This window comes from Poromitra crassiceps (genome assembly GCF_964638095.1).
Source record: "Poromitra crassiceps genome assembly, chromosome: 2".
In the NCBI taxonomy this organism is placed as follows: Eukaryota; Metazoa; Chordata; class Actinopteri; order Beryciformes; family Melamphaidae; genus Poromitra; species Poromitra crassiceps.
The window spans coordinates 81,138,239-81,159,200 of record NC_139624.1 but is presented as its reverse complement, the minus strand read 5'-3'; the positions used below and the strand labels follow the sequence as shown (position 1 = coordinate 81,159,200).

At 41.3% G+C, this 20,962-nt stretch overlaps 1 protein-coding gene across 1 annotated transcript; it reads right to left on the bottom strand.

The window, feature by feature from the left end:
• Positions 1 to 307: 307 nt before the first annotated feature.
• bloc1s5 (biogenesis of lysosomal organelles complex-1, subunit 5, muted) lies at positions 308 to 7,763 on the bottom strand. Its single transcript, XM_083654807.1, has 5 exons — positions 7,434 to 7,763; positions 6,539 to 6,621; positions 2,703 to 2,832; positions 2,334 to 2,392; positions 308 to 2,049 (listed from the first exon to the last, which is right to left on the bottom strand). Exons 1-5 carry the CDS (start codon positions 7,450 to 7,452, stop codon positions 1,876 to 1,878), a joined length of 465 nt encoding a protein of 154 aa, XP_083510933.1. The 5' UTR covers positions 7,453 to 7,763; the 3' UTR covers positions 308 to 1,875.
• Positions 7,764 to 20,962: the final 13,199 nt, after the last annotated feature.

The following is a 20,962-nucleotide window of genomic DNA, read 5'->3' as shown; positions in this document are numbered from 1 at the left end:
TGGGCTGAACTGTATTGACAAAAAAAAATCTAATTGCGAATTATGCTGTGATTTATATCTTTGCAAGTTTTTCTTGTAATAAATCCTTTACAACTTTAAAATTTGTTTAAAGAAAAGCGTTGGACCACAGATTACTTGCAGCTCTAAAACGCCTTGTTCATAAATCCAGTTTGGAGCAAACTGAAGAAATGAATTACTGCCTCTGTGACTTGAAACAGCAGAAGTTCATATTGCGATTTTGAGTAACACATCAATCAATGGCAACGGTCTCATTTCACACATGCAGAACAGATCCTTGGCACTGGGCGCTCACACACGAGGCAAGTTTATTTATATAGCATTTCATACACAGGCAATTCACAGTGCTTTACAAATGGACAGATAAAGGAACACAGAGGAATAATAGAACACACAAAAATACAAGACTAAAAGGGAACAGTGCATTTGATTTGAACACAGTTGCACAACAACAATCGGAGAACAGTTTTGTTTTAAGTCTAGATTTGAAACTGGCTACAGTGGGAGCACCTTTGATACCATCAGGAAGTTTGTTCCAGAGCTGAGCAGCATAGTAGCTAAAAGCTGCTTCGCCATGTTTAGTTCTGACGGTAGGCATTGCCAACATATTTCTCTCTAGTGATCTGAGCGGTCTAGCAGGTACGTACTGATCAACGATATGAGAGTGAAATGACACCAGAAGCAGAGATGATTTAGAGAGGTATTGGGTCCAGTCATATTTAGTGATTTATAAACATGCAGCAGTGCTTTCAAGTAAATTCTGTGACTTACTGGAAGCCTGTGTAAGGACTTTATCTCTGGTTGGTTCGTTAGGTTTTCATGAGAATTCTAGCAGCAGCATTTTTTTACAAGCTGGAGTTGTTTGATGGTCTTTTTAGGAAGGCCTGTGAAAGGACCATTGCAGTAGTCAACCTGCTTAGTAGTATCTCAAGCGAGTCTATCTCTTCCACAAACTTTGAGTGCTCCATAGACAGTCTGTACTTCAGCCCATTAAACTTTGGACAGAGGAAGTTTGTTGGTATATTCAGCCTATCACAAGTGGGGAAATGAGCAGATATCTCGCTTTATTTTGACCGGATATCATGCCTTAAACTTTGAGATCCCCTGAAGTACAGACGGATATGCAGGAGGATTTGTAAATTGCGGGAGCCAACGTGTCTTGTCTTGAGAGACGAAGACCTTTGTCTTTTGGCTATGCTTTGACATGGTAAAAAGTTGATTTAGTTTTAAGATGTTTTTTAAAACTGAGGTTGCGGTCAATTAAAAAAGAGAACAGAGCACCGCAGGAATGAGTCCGGAAGTATACTTCCAGGTTCGTAAGAGGAAAATGGGGAATGAATGTGGTTTTAGAATGGGGATTTCACTTAAATGCATAAAATAAGGTCTGCGGTTAACAAAAGTTTATGGGAACGCGAATTTGGGTTCAGCAAGATCATCTTCAAAAACGTGAATAACTTTTATGACTTTTGGAACGTAAATGTGGGTTTTTTTAACGCGTTTTTGAGAAAACGCTTCAAAAGGCATAAAAGTGATTAATGTTCATGAAGATTATCCTGTTCAACCTAAATTCGTGTTCCCATAAACTTTTGTTAACCACAGACCTTATTCACCCTCCTTCTCCAACGATTTAGTGCAGTAGGGGCATGTGGGCAAAGCGGCTGCCAAATGAAGCCATCTTGGTCAATACTGCACCAATTTCAAAGATTTCTGTACCCATTACTTAGTATTACATAAAAAAGAATAGTAACAAAATATGAAAATAGGGTCCAGGTTGAAAAATACCGAAATTATCCTTTAAGACATCAAGGTTCATAGGATAGGTGAGGGTGTGTTGGCTCACTGTCTGACTTCAGCTGATCAGAAGTTGGGACACTTGGGCAGGTCCTTCTCCATTTGGCTGTACTGGGTGCTGAGGCGTCCCACAGCCTTGGCGTGCTCCTCGTCCACCTCTTCTCTCAGTCTCTGCTGCTCCACCAGAAACTCATTCCACTCGTCCTTACAGCGATCCATGCTCGCCTGCATCTGGGTGCTCTGCAGGGATGCAAAAAGATGAGAACATACACAAAGATGGAAGATGGATGTTCTCATCTCCATCAGAACATACACAAAGATGGAAGAAAAAGGTTTTGGTGGGGGCTGGACATGTCGGACATTCATCTGGCATTGCATGGCATTTATTTACGTGGTTGAAATGTGAAGAAACACTTTAATGCTTCCACACTATGCATCTAGCTACAAACAGCAGTTTGACTCCATATCTCTGGACACTGAGATTCAGCCTGTATTGCAAATCAGTCCTTTGCATAAGTTGTTACCTGGTGTGCTTCTAACTCCCTCTGCTGGACTCTCTGTGCCATGTGATTAGCAGCCTCTACTGTGGGAGAGAAGTAAGAATCAGACCAAATTACTAAATAAAATAACAGATTAACAGAACTAGGACTACACATAGTATCTCCCACCCCCGACATCATATTTAGCTGCTGTGAAATAACAGATGAGTAAAGACAACTATGAACTGCCCATGGTAAAATACATTAGTGCATTTTCTTTCAAAAGGCATGGACACAAATGGAAGTGTTTGATCAAGTGCCAATTTAAGCACAGAATGACACCATTTAAGCATAAAACGACAATGTAAAATGAAGACTCTCAAGTGTGAAAGTGAGAGGACTGAGGAGACTTACATCGTGTGATGACGTCACACAGGTGCTCGTGCATGCCCTCTGAACATTTGGGCAGCACCTGTTCGTTTGTCTCCCCCACCATCTTACTGACGTTCTCCAGCAGTCTGCACTCCCTGTATCCTCGCTTCTCCTAAACAGCAGCAGAGTAATGCTCTTAGTGCCGTCACACACCATCAAACATAGCAGCAAATATAGCAGCAAATACATATATACTGTATATTATGTGCTACTATATTTTTCCCAGTGAGGAAATTCACTACACAGCATCACTCCTGGAGCTGGTAGGGAGATTCTCTACACAGCATCACTCCTGGAGCTGGTAGGGAGATTCTCTACACAGCATCACTCCTGGAGCTGGTAGGGAGATTCTCTACAAGTCAAGTCAAGTCAAGTCAAATTTTATTTATATAGCACCTTTCATACACAAAGGCAATTCAAGGTGCTTTACAAAAAAATAATCGAAAAAACAAGCAGCAAAGCAATGCACATATAAAAAACACATAAAAAACACAGCCGACAGTTTTAGTTAAAATATATACTCAAATTAACAAACATGAAACATTATTTCTGTTTTAAATAAGTTACAAGGCACTCTTCAGTATTATTATTACATGTACAGTCCATTTGTTGGAAATGTACAGGAAAAATCTTTTTAAAATTACAGGCCGAGAGAGGCAGTAGTTTAGTAGCAGTTAAAAGCAAGAGTAAACATAAAGGTCTTTAGCTTGGATTTAAAAATAGGCAGAGTAGGGGCAGATCTAATGTGTTCAGGGAGTTTGTTCCAGTTATGAGAGGCATAGTGGGAGAACGCGGCTTCACCATGTTTAGATTTGGTCCTTGGGACAATTAGTAGACCAGTGCCTGAAGATCTCAGGGATCTGGATGGTTCATAGTGTAGAAGCATTTCAGAGATGTAGTGTGGGCCTGACCCGTTGAGAGATTTGTAAACTATTAGCAGAATTTTAAAGTCTATTCTAAGATTTACTGGCAGCCAATGCAGGGATTTGAGAACTGGTGTAATGTGTTCAGCTTTCTTGGTTCTTGTTAGAACTCTAGCAGCCGCATTCTGAATGAGCTGAAGTTGTTTAACAGCTTTTTTGGGAAGACCATTGAAAAGACTGTTGCAGTAGTCTAGCCTGCTAGAAATGAAAGCATGAATTAGTTTTTCAAGATCTTGTTTGGACATATAGCCTCTAATCCTTGCTATATTTTTTAGATGATAGAAGGCAGATTTTCTTATAAGCTTGATGTGGGAGTTGAAATTTAGATCAGAGTCAATAATAATGCCAAGATTTTTTACCTGGTCCTTTGGCTTCAGAGATAGGGATTCGAGGTGAGCAGTAACTTTGAGCCTATCTTCTTTTTTGCCGAAGACAATTATCTCTGTTTTGTCTTTATTAAGTTGGACAAAATTCAACTACACAGCATCACTCCTGGAGCTGGTAGGGAGTCAGTGGCTGTATTCGGAACCACCTGTACTAACAGTATTTATTTGCCCATGCAAAGTGCTGAACGGTCACAGGTTTTTCTTGTTACATTAATTTAACTTACCAGGCTAATCCTATCAGACCGACTTGTGCTACTGTATAAGTGAAATGACACAGGAGAGATGAGATGATTTTTTACGTATTTTATTTAAATTATGCAGCTAGATAAAACGTTAAAACTCCATTAGAAGCACTCTAAAAACTCTAATTTTATGAAACAAATAAATGTAGGTTATACCTTGTTGCCCTCTCAACTGGAACTAAACTCCTGTTATGCTCTCCCATCCGCCCTTATTTCTTGTTTATCTCCTTGTGCTCCATGTTAACATTACTGTGTTCTTGTTTATCTCCTTGTGCTCCATGTTAACATTACTGCACAACTAAGAATGGAATTTGTAACAAGAAAAACATGTGACCGTTCCAGCACTTTGCATTGTGGGACACAGGAGTAGGCGAGGTAGCCTATATATATATATATATTTTTTTTTAAATAAACATATCGATACTTGGTGCCAGTGTATCGATAACGTATCGCAAGTGGAAATATCGCGATACCGTGAGTATCGATATTTTGTCCCACCCCTACCAATAACATTAATGATGGTTTCATTATACAGTAGGTGTTAGTGCCATTCCAATGAGCCAGGCCAGCATGCACCTAAATGGAATTTTCTCATTTTTATGTTCTTTGCTGAAATGATTTAACACCACAAGAGCAAAATATAACTTTCGCTGCTCATATAGAGGAAGAAGAAAGCTAAGAAAGCAGACAAAAAAACTCCAGTGTGGGAGAATTACACCCAAAAAGACAACAGTAATTCAGTGTAAACATTGTAATACAATGTTGAAATACATCATGTCCACAAGCACAATGACAGCTAATGCAGTGAGTTTAGTTGGTTGATTAACTTGTTGAGTAGGCCTAAAGACAGGTGTAAAACACTGCATTTTGTATGTCAAAAGCTGTTTTTAATATAGTAATTGATTAATTAACACATTCACTGCCAGCCTTTTTTTTTTTTACTGTAGGTAGGTTCTGCCAGAGGGTTTTTTTGAGGATTCTAGCTCATTTTACAAGAGCCGAGGATTATTTTCTGCTTGGAGTTTGTGAACACAAAGTTCACAAAAGTACTAATAGAATGTGTGCTTTCTCTGTCTAAAAGAGTTAGTTTGTAGAGTTAGTAGTTATGTAGATATTAGCCGTTGAGTACAGCATGGTTTCAGCGTCTGAGAGTGAAAGCTGAGATAATCGCAGTTTTGTGAAATTCAATCAAACAGGCAGAACAGTCACTTTAACCATTTATTTTTGGCATCAGTGAGAGATCAGACATCTAAACAATATAGTTCTGAACGCCCTCTCCTTCAAACTCCTCCCTCCGTGGGCGTGTCTGGTGGCTTTCAGCCTGCGTTTGTCACAAGCGAGTGTTCTGCTGCTGCTGCTGCGAGTTTGAGCAGCCTCCCTCCCTGGCAGCGAGTGTGGATAGGGCTCACTTGTTTCTTGGGTTTGAGAGCTTTGATGAAGCTTTGTGCGATTCTAGGCTTTATGCTGCGTGTTTCAAACTGTGTTTTTCACCCAGTCTATTTTTGGAATCCCCCACCGCCAGCTCCCAGCGCGATAATGCGCGAAAGTGAAAGCGTTTTCGCCAATCCATTTTACAGTAGAGAATGGTTTCCTCGCGCGTTACCCTACAGTTTTGGCTCTGCTTTTCCTAGTGTGGAGAGCACTGTCGCCACTTAGTGGGTCCGTGGAATGGGTTGTACACGTTCGCTGACTCCAATATTTTTATAGGAGACGTGGGGAGCGTTGATCCACGTCCCACCGTCAAAAAAAAAAAAACGATTTTTTTTTGACGTCTCAACTCGTCATTGGCAGTGAACGGTTGGATTGTGTTTGACGAGTCAACTCGTCATTGGCAGTGAACGTGTTAACATTACAAATTAATCGATTAAGGAAATTGATGAAAAAAGTTGCATCTCTAGACGCCCCTAAACCCTGAGGTGCCAGTAACCTACGGTACTTCAACATGTTATGTTCAAGACACAAGGATAACAAGGATGTTGGGCTTCCAAAGCAACTGAACGATGTTGCTCACGCGTAACGTCAGTTTCAGACACAACAGGGCAACGTAGCTATGTGACTTAGCCTCGCCCGGAACGTTGATTTCTGACAAGAAAGGGTATCTTTGTAATCGGTATGAAGACGCCAAGGGTCCTAACAATTCGTCCCATCTGGACACGTTGGGAATGAGACCGAACTTCTCGACCACAAGTGTGTGTAGACGTGTGTGTCACTGTCTGAACAGGTGTATAGGGCCCATCATATCATAATGTCAAGCTGGTGGGGCGTACCTCAAACTCCCTCAGAAAGTAACGGATCTCTCCCTGGGTGATGGGTCTGTGGTCTAGCAGTCTGGACTGGATATCACCCACATCTGGAGGAGAAACAGAGGAAATTAGTTTTAGTTCAAACCAGGAAGGACACACACAGGATGGCAAACCTGTATCATCTTTTAACTCCCTACTTAAAACACACTTTAGTTTTTATGCTGCCCACTTTTAATTTGTTGTTTATTGTGTTTTTTATCTGATGTTTTTCCCCTTTCTGTAAAGCACTTTCAAGTTTCAAGTTTCAAGTTTATTAAAGAAAAAACATTGTTGCATCACAAGATGAAATGAGATGTTTTTTTTACAAGTTAGAAAACAGACAAGAATAGATACAACAATAACATGTCTACAGTACAGGGAGGAGATAACTAAAAGGATGGACAATGTGAGCACAGCCTGTAAGCTCTTGGTAAGAAGGACTGCTGGTGTCTTTTTGTGTGACTTATTGGCCCTGTGAACAATCTAGTAGTTCTCAGGCCATATTGGTGGTGTGGAGTTTTGAGGGCTCCAAGTAGGGGGTTGGACCCTTCCTCCTCCAGCATCCGCTTGAATTCTCTGGAGGTGGCTTCAGAGACAAACTGTGCTGTACAAACATATTATCTAACTAACAAAAGTTGCCATTCCAGATTAATCTCAAATACTGTCAGCACTAAATCCCAATGTGAACATTGTGTGGTATGTTGATCACAGCCAAATCAAATGTATTCTTTCTGTCAAATAGCCTATCTGTAACGCGTTACCTTATATCATACAGGCACATTCCCTCACCTCACACAAACACACAAATTAGCTGGTTATTTCAAAGACCTCCACAGCATTACATATACGAGAAGATTGTTCCACACTTCATTTCACCCACCTTTTGCAATCTTGTCCATTTTCACAAACTCGTAGGCACACACTCGCGTCGTTCAGTGGTTGAAAGCTGACGTTACGTAACGTTCAGTGGTTGAAAGCTGACGTTACGTAAGTGTTTTCCTGCAAAGGAAGCTAACGTTAGCTAAACTACTAGCAGCTAACTTTAGGTGCGAAACTGTGTTTCAAACACGTTCAGATAATTCAGACTACGGTTGACGTGAAAGAGCTAACGTTACTCAGCCGAGAATATTGTATGCTAGCAAATTTGAGCAGACAAAAGTATGACAGCTTCTCAAAGTCAAAGACCACTTGCTAACTGTAGTCACTCGGGTCCCTCGGGTCAGGTGGATGGAATCATATGATGTCTTGACAGCTTTCATAATTTTCCCCTCACCGCATTTGCGCCAAGTCCCGCCCTTGGTTTAGGGATTGCGGAGTGATGACTGGTTAGGTTTCGGCATGAGGAGGTTGGGTTTAGGCATGAGTAGTGATGATTGGTTAAGAGCGTGGAAGGAATGTACGTTGTTTGCTGCAAATGCGTTCCAAAATGTAAATATTTACTACTACTTCCGGGTATGAGGTTGTGGACTAAACCAACTCCAAGCCGCTAAAATAGGGGTGTCGGATATATTTGGTTTGATCTCTTCTGGGTGATATTGATGCAAATTCCAAACTTGCCTTTTCAGAAGTTTATGTTTACTCTGGGGCTTTTCTTTTGAATTGCAGTATGTATGTAGTATGTACATTTACAGTATCAACAACTACTGTATCAACTACTGTAGCCACTGTGTGTGAGGAGCCTGCAGCGCGAGAGTGGAATGAGGTTTTGCGAGAGGACAGCAGATGTCAGTCTTGCTCTTTTGTGGTAAGTGGTCACAAAACTTGCCTTTTAAACACATTTCCATACATTAGCCTACCGGCTAATCACATGTATTATTATTTTTTAATATAGGCGATGTAGCTTTCTGATGATGTGTATGTGGCTTATGTTGTTCATAGCAGAATACAGTGCAGTCAAATTGCAGTAGGGGTACTTCTGAGCTTATTCACCAACTGCTTCATTTAGTCCATGGGCCAAACCCCAAAATTTCACTTATCGGTACCACTCAAGTGGGCAAATTCTAATCATGATTTTTGAACAGGTATATCAGCTCATGAAGTTAGCCAGTCCCTACAATAAATTCGTTTCTAGGTGCTGATGTATGGTGCTGATGCATATCCTATTCTAGGCTCTTTTTCAGGACCTTTACTCATGTTCTATGAGAACATGTTTTACAACATTTGAAAGGGTAGGTTCTTCATTTAAGCTCAGTTGTGAGTCTGTCTGACAAATAAAGAGGTCACATGGGCTCTTCAAAGTGTCAGTGACATTCATTTTTCCACAATTTTCGCCTAAGCTATAGTCTTTATTTCAGCACTGTGGCAACTAGGAACATCACAGACACAAACAACAAACACTGGAATACTCATAGGACTATAAGGATTCAGAAAAGGTATAATGTACCCATACTATCCCATCGTGAGGGGTGAATGTGGCCCTTAAGGTAGAAGAATGACTTCTCAAGGGAAATGAACCAGAGCCCTACATTTAACATATCGGTACCAGCTGTGGGCACATTTTACTTGTGATTTTTTAAATTCATATACATCCCTAGATTATGTTTTTATATGATAGACCTTGATGACTGGTAGCTTATTAGTGCTTATCCCCTCTTAAATTATGGACTGCTGTCATTCAAAACCAGGAAAGTGCCCTCCTTGGAAATCATCTTTCTTTCATTATCCGTTGCCTAGGGTGTGTCTGGACTACTGTTAATATTACATAGATATAGGCAAACTATCCTATGATATTGTACATACTATACTATACTATACTATACTATACTATACTATACTATACTAGATATATATACTATGCTTGTCTACTAAATGGACACATACAGTATCTCAGTTAAAAACAGAGTAAATTGACACGTTTCTCAGTCAAAAATAGTTTTATTTGTGTTACATTATATGAACAGCTACATTCAAAATGTTTCCAGTCTTTCAGGACAATATTAGGACAATCTACCCTTCCTGAGACACCATGCTACCCATGAGGGCAACACCATCATCGTCATTCACATTTGAGTGTGCTGGTTGGCACATTTTTGTAGTTTAGACAGGTTTGTGCACTTCAGACCATTATTGAGACCTGTGCACTCTGGTGGTTTGCATGACCTCACACACTTGCAGGAGAGCAACTGCAAAACGGTCTGGTGCTGGGGAACCGCGCATCCACTGGATTTCAAGCTGCCCCTCATCGTCTGTGGTCCACCCATGGTCCTTGGGCCTTGGTACAGATGGCTGGGTTTGAAGAGACCGTCTACAGATTGCAGTCTGATCGTTTGCATGAATGGAATGCATTAATAGCCAATCCTCAAATGGTGGAAGCTGGCTGGACTCGACCTCCCCACGTCTGGTGCAGAAAAGTTGGTATCGGAGGAGGTTGACATCTGTAATGTGTGTAGATGGTACATATACTGTACATGTGGCACATGATTTCCAGCAGCTTCTTGAAGAGCACATTAGAGACATCCCAAGCATGGCCGAGCTCAAGGAAGGCTTCTTGATATGTCCTGTCTGTTCAGGGTGCCCACTTTTCTGTGTCCTGCAAATGCGCTGACAGTGTTGCAGCCAGTGAACGTGTGCATGCCAATCAAGGCGCCAGCAATAGCGTGATTTGCATAGTTTGGTGATGTCCAGGAACATTGTCTTGTTCTGTGTTCCACATTTTCGGTACATTGGGCATGGGATGTCCTTGCTCCAACCCAGAGTCAGTAGCAGGACATCTGTGTCTGCCATGATGATCATTGCCTTGAAGCCAGACTCTGCTACATGGAGAGCATGCATTAGCATACAGGTGTCAGCTTCTTCCTGAGAGGATTTGAGCTGTGTTACCTCCTCCCATTGGTTTTTGTTAATTTTGAAGCAGACTACTTCACAGGTAACATATAAGGCCTTGTCTTTAGTTTCTATCTGTGTTTGGGTCCTTTCCATTCCTCAAACAAGAATTTGATCAGACTGGCTTTGCTGGCAGTGCTGTAGAGCAGTTTCATCCACTGCTGGATGTTGTGGCTGGAATCATGCAGGTTGGCTACAACAATTGCAGTTGACAAGCTGACAAACTCATATTGGTCTGGACTGAGTGGATTCACCCAGGAGTTTTCCATGATATCAACAATGGACTGTACTTGAAGGACCATGGGTGGACCACAGATGATGAGAGGCAGCTTGAAATCCAGTGGATGCACGGTTCCCCAGCACCAGGTGCCGTCTTGCAGTTGCTCTCCTGCAAATGTGTGAGGTTGTGCAAACCACCAGAGTGCACATGTCTCAATAATGGTCTGAAATGCACAAACCTGTGCAAACTACAAACATGTGCCAACCAACACAGTGAAGAAGAGCTTGCTGCACAGCTGACAGACTCAGATGTGAATGACGATGATGGTGTTGCCCTCATGGATGACATGGTTTCAGGAAGGGTAGATATTGTGCTCAAAGACTGGAAACATTTTGAATGTAGCTGTACATATACCGTAACACAAATCAAACTATTTTTGACTGAAAAGCGTGCCAATTTACTCTCTTTTTGACTGAGAAATGTGCCAATTTAGTAGACAATTAAGTATAGTATATCTATATAGTATAGTATGTATAGTATCATAGGATAGCATGCCTATATCTAGACATGTAACATTAACAGTCAGTAGTCCAGACACCCCAGGGAGAAGATATAATGAAATTATGATTTCCCATAATTCCCATAAGTCCATAATTTAAGAGGGGTGGTTAAGCACTAATAAGCTACCATGGTCATCAAGGTCTATCATATAAAAACATAATCTAGGGATGAATAGGAATTAAAAAAAATCACAAGTAGAATTTGTCCACCCGGATGGTACCGATATCTTACATTTTGGGTTCTGGCCCATTTCCCTTGAGAAGGCATTCTTCTACCAAATTCAAAGGGCCAAATTCACCCCTCATGATGGGATAGTATGGGTACATTATACCTTTTCTGAATCCTTATAGTCCTGTGAGTATTCCAGTGTTTGTTGTTTGTGTCTGTGATGTTCCTAGTTGCCACAGTGCTGAAATAAAGACTATAAATTTAGGCGAAAACTGTGGAAAAATGAATGTCACTGACACTTTGAAGAGCCCATGTGACCTCTTTATTTGTCAGACAGACTCAGAACTGAGCTTAAATGAAAGCTAAGAAGCTACCCTTTAAAATGTTGACAAACATGTTCTCATAGAACATGAGTAAAGGTCCTGAGCCTAAAATAGGATATGCATCAGCACCTAGAATCAAATTTATTGGAGGGGCTGGCTAACTTCATGACCCGATAACTGTGACAAAGCTGCCATTCTGCAAAGGCTATCATACTAAAATATCATCTATGGATATATACGTGTTCAAAAATCATGATTAGAATTTGTCCACTTGAGTGGTACCGATATGTGGAATTTTAGTGTTTGGCCCATGGACTAAATAGGGGAAAATAAGAAAATGTCCAATAAATATAAAAAGCTACTCCTGTGTAAAGGCTATCATATATTAATTTACTTATATTGACCCTATAAACAATTTAGTATAGGTAAAGTTTTGCCCACCCAGATGGTACCGATATCTGGTCTGGCCCATGGACTAATTCAGAACAAAAAATATTAATATGAGTGTTGTGAAGTAGATATCCTATGATATTCCTATGATTAAAGTATAATATCATTCCTATGTTATTACAGGAACTGAATGTTGAGTTTTTGTGACCTTATCATAGCCTACTTGATAGGATAATTTGACTTAGCTGCAGCCTGCATGGTATAGATTTGCCGTGATATTAATATGGTATCCTTCTAAAATATATGATGATAGGATTACCATAGTGTTGCCTCTAGCAAACCTTCTGCCCAAAAGATTGGAAAGTGAATGAGGAGAGCAGCCACAGTGTCTTAAAATAGGGAGTGAAGCAGTAGGAGTTGGGTTGGGGTTCAACCCCAGGCAGTAACAAGCAGCAGGAGATTACAGGCTGTTGCTAATCACAAAACTGCCTGCCAAACATATTCCTTGCGAAAAAAGTATACTATGATAATCCTATCATAAAATTTCACATGATACTACTGTATATAACTATCACAGCAAAACTATAAGTCCTTATGACAATATTATTAAGGGAACCAGGTCATAGGAGATAAAAAAAAAGAATACCTTGAAGTATAAACTCACAGCTGAACACAAGTCCTGTATTGGAATACTTTTCATTCTAAATGTATAATCAGTGTATGGCGCTTGCATTTCATTTGACTAACCAAATCAGTAATGAAATTGCAGATATGCAGGAGTGTGTAACCACATCTTTGAGAATATCTTTCTTTTTCTGGGCATATTGTTCATTCTGCCATGTCACAGAACCCACCTAAGTCACAGCAGAGTCAGTCAGGCTGTGGACCTACTGTACACTTCTTTTGACTGTCTGGAAACCTGTGAACTGTTTAGTTTACCATTACCAAGGGCTTTGATGTCATGTAAACTCTTGGAACTAAGGGAAATTGAACAGATAGATTATGAGTGATTCTCTACTTTTAGTGAATCCATTTATCCCTAATTCTGCCTTTAAAAATGTGATGACATGATTTATAAATGCCATTTTAAAACAAAAAAAAATACTAGAAATACCACCTCGTGGTTGTATGCCTCCGCCAACAAGCCACAGTCTACATCCATGTTTGTCCAGACTCATACAATTACTAATACCTTGAAGCCCACTGCACACTGGTGTGGACATTCAGTCTTATAGCACTTTAGGCAATGTTTGGAGGTACCCCAAGACAAGTACAACACGGGTAATCATTTTCAACATACCCCTAACCCTAAACCACCTACATCCACCAGCCACTCCCCCTAACCCACCCCTGAACTCTGACTCTCTATGACCTTTCTATCCCTAGCTACAGTCCCTTCCCTCAGCATGGCCCTTCCCACCACTCACATGCCCCTAGCCACTCCCCCTACCCACCCCTCCAACCCCAACTCTCTACGACCTTCCTATCCCAAGCTACGGCCCATTTTCCATAGCCCCAACCCTTACTGATCACGCCCCTCCCCTTAGTTTCAGAATATTCTGAAGATATGTGTCTTCAGAGAATGGGCAGAATATTTACTTTAATGAATATGGAGGCAAAATGATCTGTCATAATCTGAGATCACGTTGACTTTTCCCATTGACTCCAATAGACTCAGACCGACCGAAAACCTCCAAAGTGGGCGTGTCCGTGGAAAACCATGGGCAAAATGCGCGTGCCAAAATTACAGGAAGTGAGTTGAAGTTGAACCGTCTTGCTTGAAAGCCCATCGTCTTTGCCCAACCCCTCGAACCCCAACTCTCCCTAGCTATGGCCCCTTTTCCTTAGCCCTGCCCTGCGGTCACAGTGACCTTGAACGTTGACCTTTCGCCACCAAAATCTAATCAGTTCATCTTTGAGTCAAAGGATGTTTTCGCCAAATTTGAAGAAATTCCCTCAAGGCATCCCTGAGATATCGCATTAACGACCATGGAACGGATGGCCGTTAAGTCACAGTGACCTTGAACTTTGACCTTTGACCACCAAAATCGAATGAGGTCATCCTTGAGTCCAAGTGGATGTTTGAGCCAAATTTGACGAAATTCCCTCAAGGCGTTCCTTAGATATTGCGTTAACGAGCATGAAACGGGCAGTCGTGAGGTCACAGTGACCTTGAACTTTGACCACCAAAATCTAATCAGTTCATCCTTGACTCCAAGTGGATGTTTGAGCCAAATTTGAACAAATTCCGTCACAGCTAATCGGCTATCACTGGCAGAGGCATACAAATTAATCCAGAGTATGGATCATGTCCTCCTTGGCAGCGTCCTCATTGTTGGATGCAACGAAGGACAGGAGGAGGAGTTATTTACTACGATTTTTACAACTGCACGGAGCAGCCATCTTGGATTTTTGAGGTTGGGGCTGGTGAGGCTCCTCCGAGTTTGGCAGAGAAAATCCGAGCACTGGTGACGTCACAGTCGGAGCTCATGACCTTTGAACCGTCACATTCCCAGCTCCCAGTTTAAATGGAACGGCCCATTAGAGCGAGTACAACGTAAGATCATTTCCAGACAGACACCTCTGTCTGGAAATGATGTGTCTCTGTCCCACCTCCCATCTCTAAAGTACTTCACTGAAAGAGATGATGAGTTCATGACCTTCTCCCTCCAGCCAGACTACAATGTGCTGGTAGGCAAATGAGAAACAGCACCGCCTTCTCCGTACCGCCTGCCAGGACCAAACGCCTCCAGCAGTCCTTCCTACACACTGCAGTCACATTCTATGATGATAAAGAAGCGAAAACAGTCTGACCATCACCATCTCCATGTAGATGCTTGAAATCCGAAACACTTAGTTATATAAACATTTATTCTCTTTAGAATTTAGCCTACAGTAGCCTATATGTATGTGTGTACACTTTTTGAAAATTTTAATCTTTGTCTTAAGAAGAGTGTGTTTCAGACTTGTTTCTGCGAAACTCTTTCTTCAATAAATGAATTGAAATTGAATTTAAAGCCCCATTCAGCAACTTTTCCAAGTTTTGCTATTGGAGAAACTGCGCCCTCTGGGTGCAATAGTATCGATATCGATATCGCCGTTCAAAGTCAACAAAACACAGCGCCAGAAAGCTCTATGTACGTGTTAATCACCACGTGATGAAATAATAATCCATAGTTACGTGAAACGTCATTTTCGTAGCAAATCCGCATCGAGTCACTTCCTTGTTTCTAGGAACACAAACGCTCCCGCTGTAGAGCGCATGCGCGCATCTTGCCTCCGGGACGCTGCGGTGTGTGACCAATTGAGGTGACATTCTCCCAGTTACAAGTCACTCTACCATCCTCAATGACTAAAAAGCTGTTATATTAAGGTGAAAAAGTTACTGATTGGGGCTTTAATCTAAAAGTGTGACGACCCTCCCACTCCCCTGGCCCTGTCTTGCCCTGGTGTTTGTGTCGTTTTAGTTAACAAAGTTGTTTTAACTTTGGCATATGACTCCCCTCATATAATGTAACAAATGAGTATAAGTAACAAATGAGGGGAGTCATACACCAAAGTAAAAGTTAAAACAACAATTTATTACCTAAAACTAATGGGAATACAGACAACACAAAACTACATTAAACAAACAAATAGAACCAAGCTGCATCAGTGAGGAGGGAGAGAGACTGAATGGTCTGTAGGTCTTCTTAAGCCCTATAGGCCCGGGTGCACCATCTTAACAACACCAGGCCCCTGCAAGACAGGGCAGAGTGGGAGGGTCCGGGTCGTCACAAAAGCTGCAATCTTGTCAGATGGGGGACCCTGGGACAAAATCTTGTCAAATTGATTGATTGATTGATTTGACATTGAGCAATACAAAGGGGGTCTGTGGTCTAATTTGTGTCAGTCTTAGACAGGGGTAGTCTCGCTTGCCAGACTATCTCTGTTTCACGCTGTACCAGCGCAAGAGCGAGTCTTGCTCGTCTTCTTACTCTCACTGTGGTATAGCGCGGGAAAGGCTCTGTTATCTTTACAACCATCCACTGAAAGTACCAAGCAGGCCTGCTTTATTGCACAATCCAAATCTTCCTCAAAACTTGCCATTTTCACTGTGTAGTTTGCTATCTTGCAAAGACCTTATCGCCACAGCCTGTTTCCAGTGAGTCAGACTAGTTTAGGGACGTGAAAATGTCTTAAATCCAGGACTGGTAAAGCCTGGGTGACTGAATGATCTTGGATTAGCAAATTCTGTTATGACACATGACATGCAAATATATTTGCATAAATGTAGACAAAGGACTCGTGGCAAGAGCAAAGTTACTGTAGTATGCAGAGTGACGTTGAGTCAGAGTGGGAAGAGCAAAGTTACTGTAGTATGCAGAGTGACATTTGGTTACTGTAGTATGTAGAGTGACGTTGAGTCAGAGTGGGAAGAGCAAAGTTACTGTAGTATGCAGAGTGATGTTGAGTCAGAGTGGGAAGAGCAAAGCTACTGTAGTATGCAGAGTGACATTTAGTTACTGTAGTATGTAGAGTGATGTTGAGTCAGAGTGGGAAGAGCAAAGTTACTGTAGTATGCAGAGTGACGTTTAGTTACTGTAGTATGTAGAGTGATGTTGAGTCAGAGTGGGAAGAGCAAAGCTACTGTAGTATGCAGAGTGACATTTAGTTACTGTAGTATGTAGAGTGATGTTGAGTCAGAGTGGGAAGAGCAAAGTTACTGTAGTATGCAGAGTGACGTTTAGTTACTGTGGTATGCAGAGTGACGTTGAGTCAGAGTGGGAAGAGCAAAGTTACTGTAGTATGCAGAGTGACGTTTAGGTACTGTAGTATGCAGAGTGATGTTTAGTTACTGTAGTATGCAGAGTGACGTTTAGTTACTGTAGTATGCAGAGTGATGTTTAGTTACTGTAGTATGCAGAGTGACGTTTAGTTACTGTAGTATGCAGAGTGATGTTGAGTCAGAGTGGGAAGAGCAAAGTTACTGTAGTATGCAGAGTGACGTTTAGTTACTGTAGTATGCAGAGTGATGTTTAGTTACTGTAGTATGCAGAGTGATGTTTAGTTAGTGTAGTATGCAGAGTGACATTGAGTCAGAGTGGGAAGAGCAAAGTTACTGTAGTATGCAGAGTGATGTTGAGTCAGAGTGGGAAGGGCAAAGTTACTGTAGTATGCAGAGTGACATTGAGTCAGAGCGGTAAGAGCAAAGTTACTGTAGTATGCAGAGTGATGTTGAGTCAGAGTGGGAAGAGCAAAGTTACTGTAGTATGCAGAGTGACATTGAGTCAGAGTGGCAAGAGCAAAGTTACTGTAGTATGCAGAGTGACATTGAGTCAGAGTGGGAAGAGCAAAGTTACGGTAGTATGCAGAGTGACATTGAGTCAGAGTGGGAAGAGCAAAGTTACGGTAGTATGCAGAGTGACATTGAGTCAGAGTGGCAAGAGCAAGGTTACTGTAGTATGCAGAGTGATGTTGAGTCAGAGTGGGAAGAGCAAAGTTACTGTAGTATGCAGAGTGATATTGAGTCAGAGTGGCAAGAGCAAAGTTACTGTAGTATGCAGAGTTACGTTGAGTCAGAGTGGCAAGAGCAAAGTTTCTGTAGTATGCAGAGTGACGTTAGTTACTATAGTATGCAGAGTGACGTTGAGTCAGATTGGGAAGAGTCATTGTCTGGGGTGAAGCGTTTGCATTTCAGTCTTGAAAAGTTTGTTGGTGCCCTCGATGAGCTGGGATTGTCTCATCAATTCAGAGAGAATCGTTCAGACACCACTTAAGTCTCCCACTGTCCACACTGTTTAGTTAAATAGTGTTTACATGCACCATTAGTTTGGATCTGGGCCTATTAAAGAGATTAAATGATTGATCAACAGCCCAGGGATAAGAACAAGCCGTCCACCGTGTGTCATGTCGGTGTGAGAGGAAGAGACAGGAGGAAGTGCTTCACCAGCTCTGTCATGACAACAAACATGCCAGAAGCACTCACTCACACGCATGCTGCTGCTCTGATGATGCTCCATTCTGCAGGCTCAAATTATAAACATGAAGATCAACTCTGAGAACAGACCATGTGCTCCTTTAATGCAGGATGCATTATGAATTGATGTGGAATAAATGACCATATTACAATAATATGATGGCAGAGAGCAACATAATAATCTAATTTGCAATTTACAGTATAAAAGACATGTTAAAATAAAGCTGATGGATGTACAGTACAGCATGTACAAAATGTTACAATTAATTTATTTTAACATTTAATCCAATTAAGTGAGTTGGTAGTTTAGTAACAATACTGAAGGTTATTGTAAAGTGTTACCTGTTTTTTTAATTCAAGCTTTCACATCTAGCTTACAAGAAAAAAATACCAATTTGTTCATTTTATTTGTAAACCAATAATAACGGAATGAAACTAATTTTATAATTGCTTAATTATGACTTCTTCATTAAAATAAGTTGCGCCAATATATTAGCTGGTGATCATGTTCCATTATTAGCCTAATGACTTACATATTACTAAGCTCTGAAATACATGTAATAATTTAAAAGGTTTTAACATTTTCTATAATATATTTTCTTAAATTTAATCTTCCATTTCATGCATTTCATAAGCATGTAAATGGATGCATGTAGGCTAGGTAACTTCTGCATACTTTGGTTGAGAGTGAATTTGTTAGGAACATTATTATCCACAAATGACTTGAGTTTGATCTTGGAGAGGGAGAACAAAATACAGTCAGTCTAAAATTTGACGTTTCCACTGCATAAAAGTGTTTAGAGAGCCAAGCCGACATGAACATAACGAGGAAATAATATCTGTCTTTATGCATCACCATCTGCGAGGGTTATCTATGTTGCTGCAGTTTGCATGTGAGCGCCCCATGCATTAGGACAGATCATGTGCTCCCTTCCCCTGTGATTCTGTCCCACATGTCTATTAAGTGAATTCTCCTTTTTATTTGAAACCCCTGTACACGGCAAAATAAAACAAGCAAAGCCATTCTGGTACAGTATACACATTTTGGAGGGGAAAGAGAGAGAAAAAAGTTTAAAGATTTGTAATGATGTGATACTCATACAGGAGCCTAAATATGCCACATGTTTTTCAGTAGCTGTCAGCTGAGTTGAGATCATCAGTTAATTTCATTCTGTTTAAAGCTTTTTTGAATTCAGTTCAGTTCGATTTAGAGCAATACAGTTTAGTTCAGCTCATAGCGACTGATGCAGAAGATTCTTATCTAAATCTGTGGATTATTAGATTATTGACATCAGTTTAATGTGTTATTTTTCAGCAGTCTAATCAGGCACTAGTGCAATTATGTGCAGAGATTAGAAGTTTATATTCTTTTGAATAAGCTCTACAAATGAGGTTTCAGTTTATAGGTTTTTTTTTGGTTTTGAAAAATCGATTGAATTTGATTTTTCTTTCTCATATTATCTTCCATAACTATAGCTCTCATGTGTTTAAACCCTTTAATCCAATGCATTTGCTTGTTTTTCTTTCCACATGTCTTTTCTTTCTGCAGTATCTAAGTCTACATAATTTAAAGGTCTCATAACATTCAGTTTTCATGATTTTGTTTTCAAATACACTTATGGTTTGGAATGAGAAGAACAGTCTTTGTGATGTTTTACAAAATAAATATATAGTAAAGGGTATTTATTGAAATAATGTGAACCCTAAAATCACAATACTGAACCCTGATTGGCCAAACAGACCACCAGCTCCACTAATAATTCAGCTGAGGTAAGGCTTTCCTGTTCAAATGCTGTAAACTGATTGGATGGATTTCAGTCATTCTTTAGTGAGGAAACCAATCAGCAACAAGTCAGTTGTGATGCTTTTATTGGAGTTGCCTGTATTAAAACAACAGCAACAGCAACAGCAACAACAAAACAAACAAACAAAATCTAATTTGAACATCTTGATTAAATATATAAAATCACATATGCATACATTTGTGAGGAAAATTTTAATTCCTATAATAGGGCCCTTTTAAATTATCCCACGTAGCTTTGTTTTGACACAAGACCTCATGCAATCACATCACAATATTTCAGTTCATATAGTAGTGAAAAAATGAAACAACTACAGCTAAAAAAAAAGGTATATATTAGTATATTTTTTACCAAATATTTCTTGTTTTATTCTCCTAGATTGTGGGACTTGAGCGTATACACACAACAGTATGTAAGACCACGGTTTTGCCCCCTGTGCATGCCACTATATTCGCTCAGCAGTAGCCGGACCATCTCCTGCAGCATTTTGACACAGGGTGTTGCAGCTCTGCAGTGGGAGGTCTGATTTACCAAACATGCCCCCCAGCGGCCCTGTTAGCTGCTAGCTCGCCCCGGTGACGCCTCGAAAAGCTCTGCCTCCTCGCCGGCCCGCGTGCACAGCCCCCCCATGATGGTGCATGCATCACCCAATGGGTATAATTATTTTGCGTTTCATTGCTCTCCATTTTCTCTCTCTCTCTCTCTCTCTCTCTCTCTCTCTGTCTCTCTCTCTGGGCTGGGTCTTGACACGGAGGTCCAGGCGGAGGGCCGCAGGGCCGGTGCTTGGTGTTCACAGCACACTGAACGCCACTCACTGCACCACGGCTCTGAACAGGTGGGGGTGATGGGGAAGGGGGGTGGGGGGGTATTACTCACTGGCTGCCAAGGCCCCTGGGCTGGAGGCGGGGTTTGTGTGTGTGTGTGTGGGGGCGGGGGGGGGGGGGGGGGGAAGCCCTGCTGCCCTGCTGCCCTGCTGCCCAGCAACCCACCTGCCCGCTTCCCTCTCTCTCTCCAGTCCCTGGGCAGTGAGCAGGTCTCTCTCTCTCTCCAGTCCCTGGGCAGTGAGCAGGTCTCTCTCTCTCTCCAGTCCCTGGGCAGTGAGCAGGTCTCTCTCTCTCTCCAGTCCCTGGGCAGTGAGCAGGTCTCTCTCTCTCTCCAGTCCCT

Bases quoted from the DNA above. Each gene is read 5' to 3' on its own strand.
- bloc1s5 (XM_083654807.1), bottom strand. The intron at 2,833-6,538 runs GTACGCCCCACC...GCTGCTGTTTAG, and splicing joins ACTTTCTGAGGGAGTTTGAG to GAGAAGCGAGGATACAGGGA. The intron at 2,050-2,333 runs GTAACAACTTAT...GCATCCCTGCAG, and splicing joins GGGAGTTAGAAGCACACCAG to AGCACCCAGATGCAGGCGAG.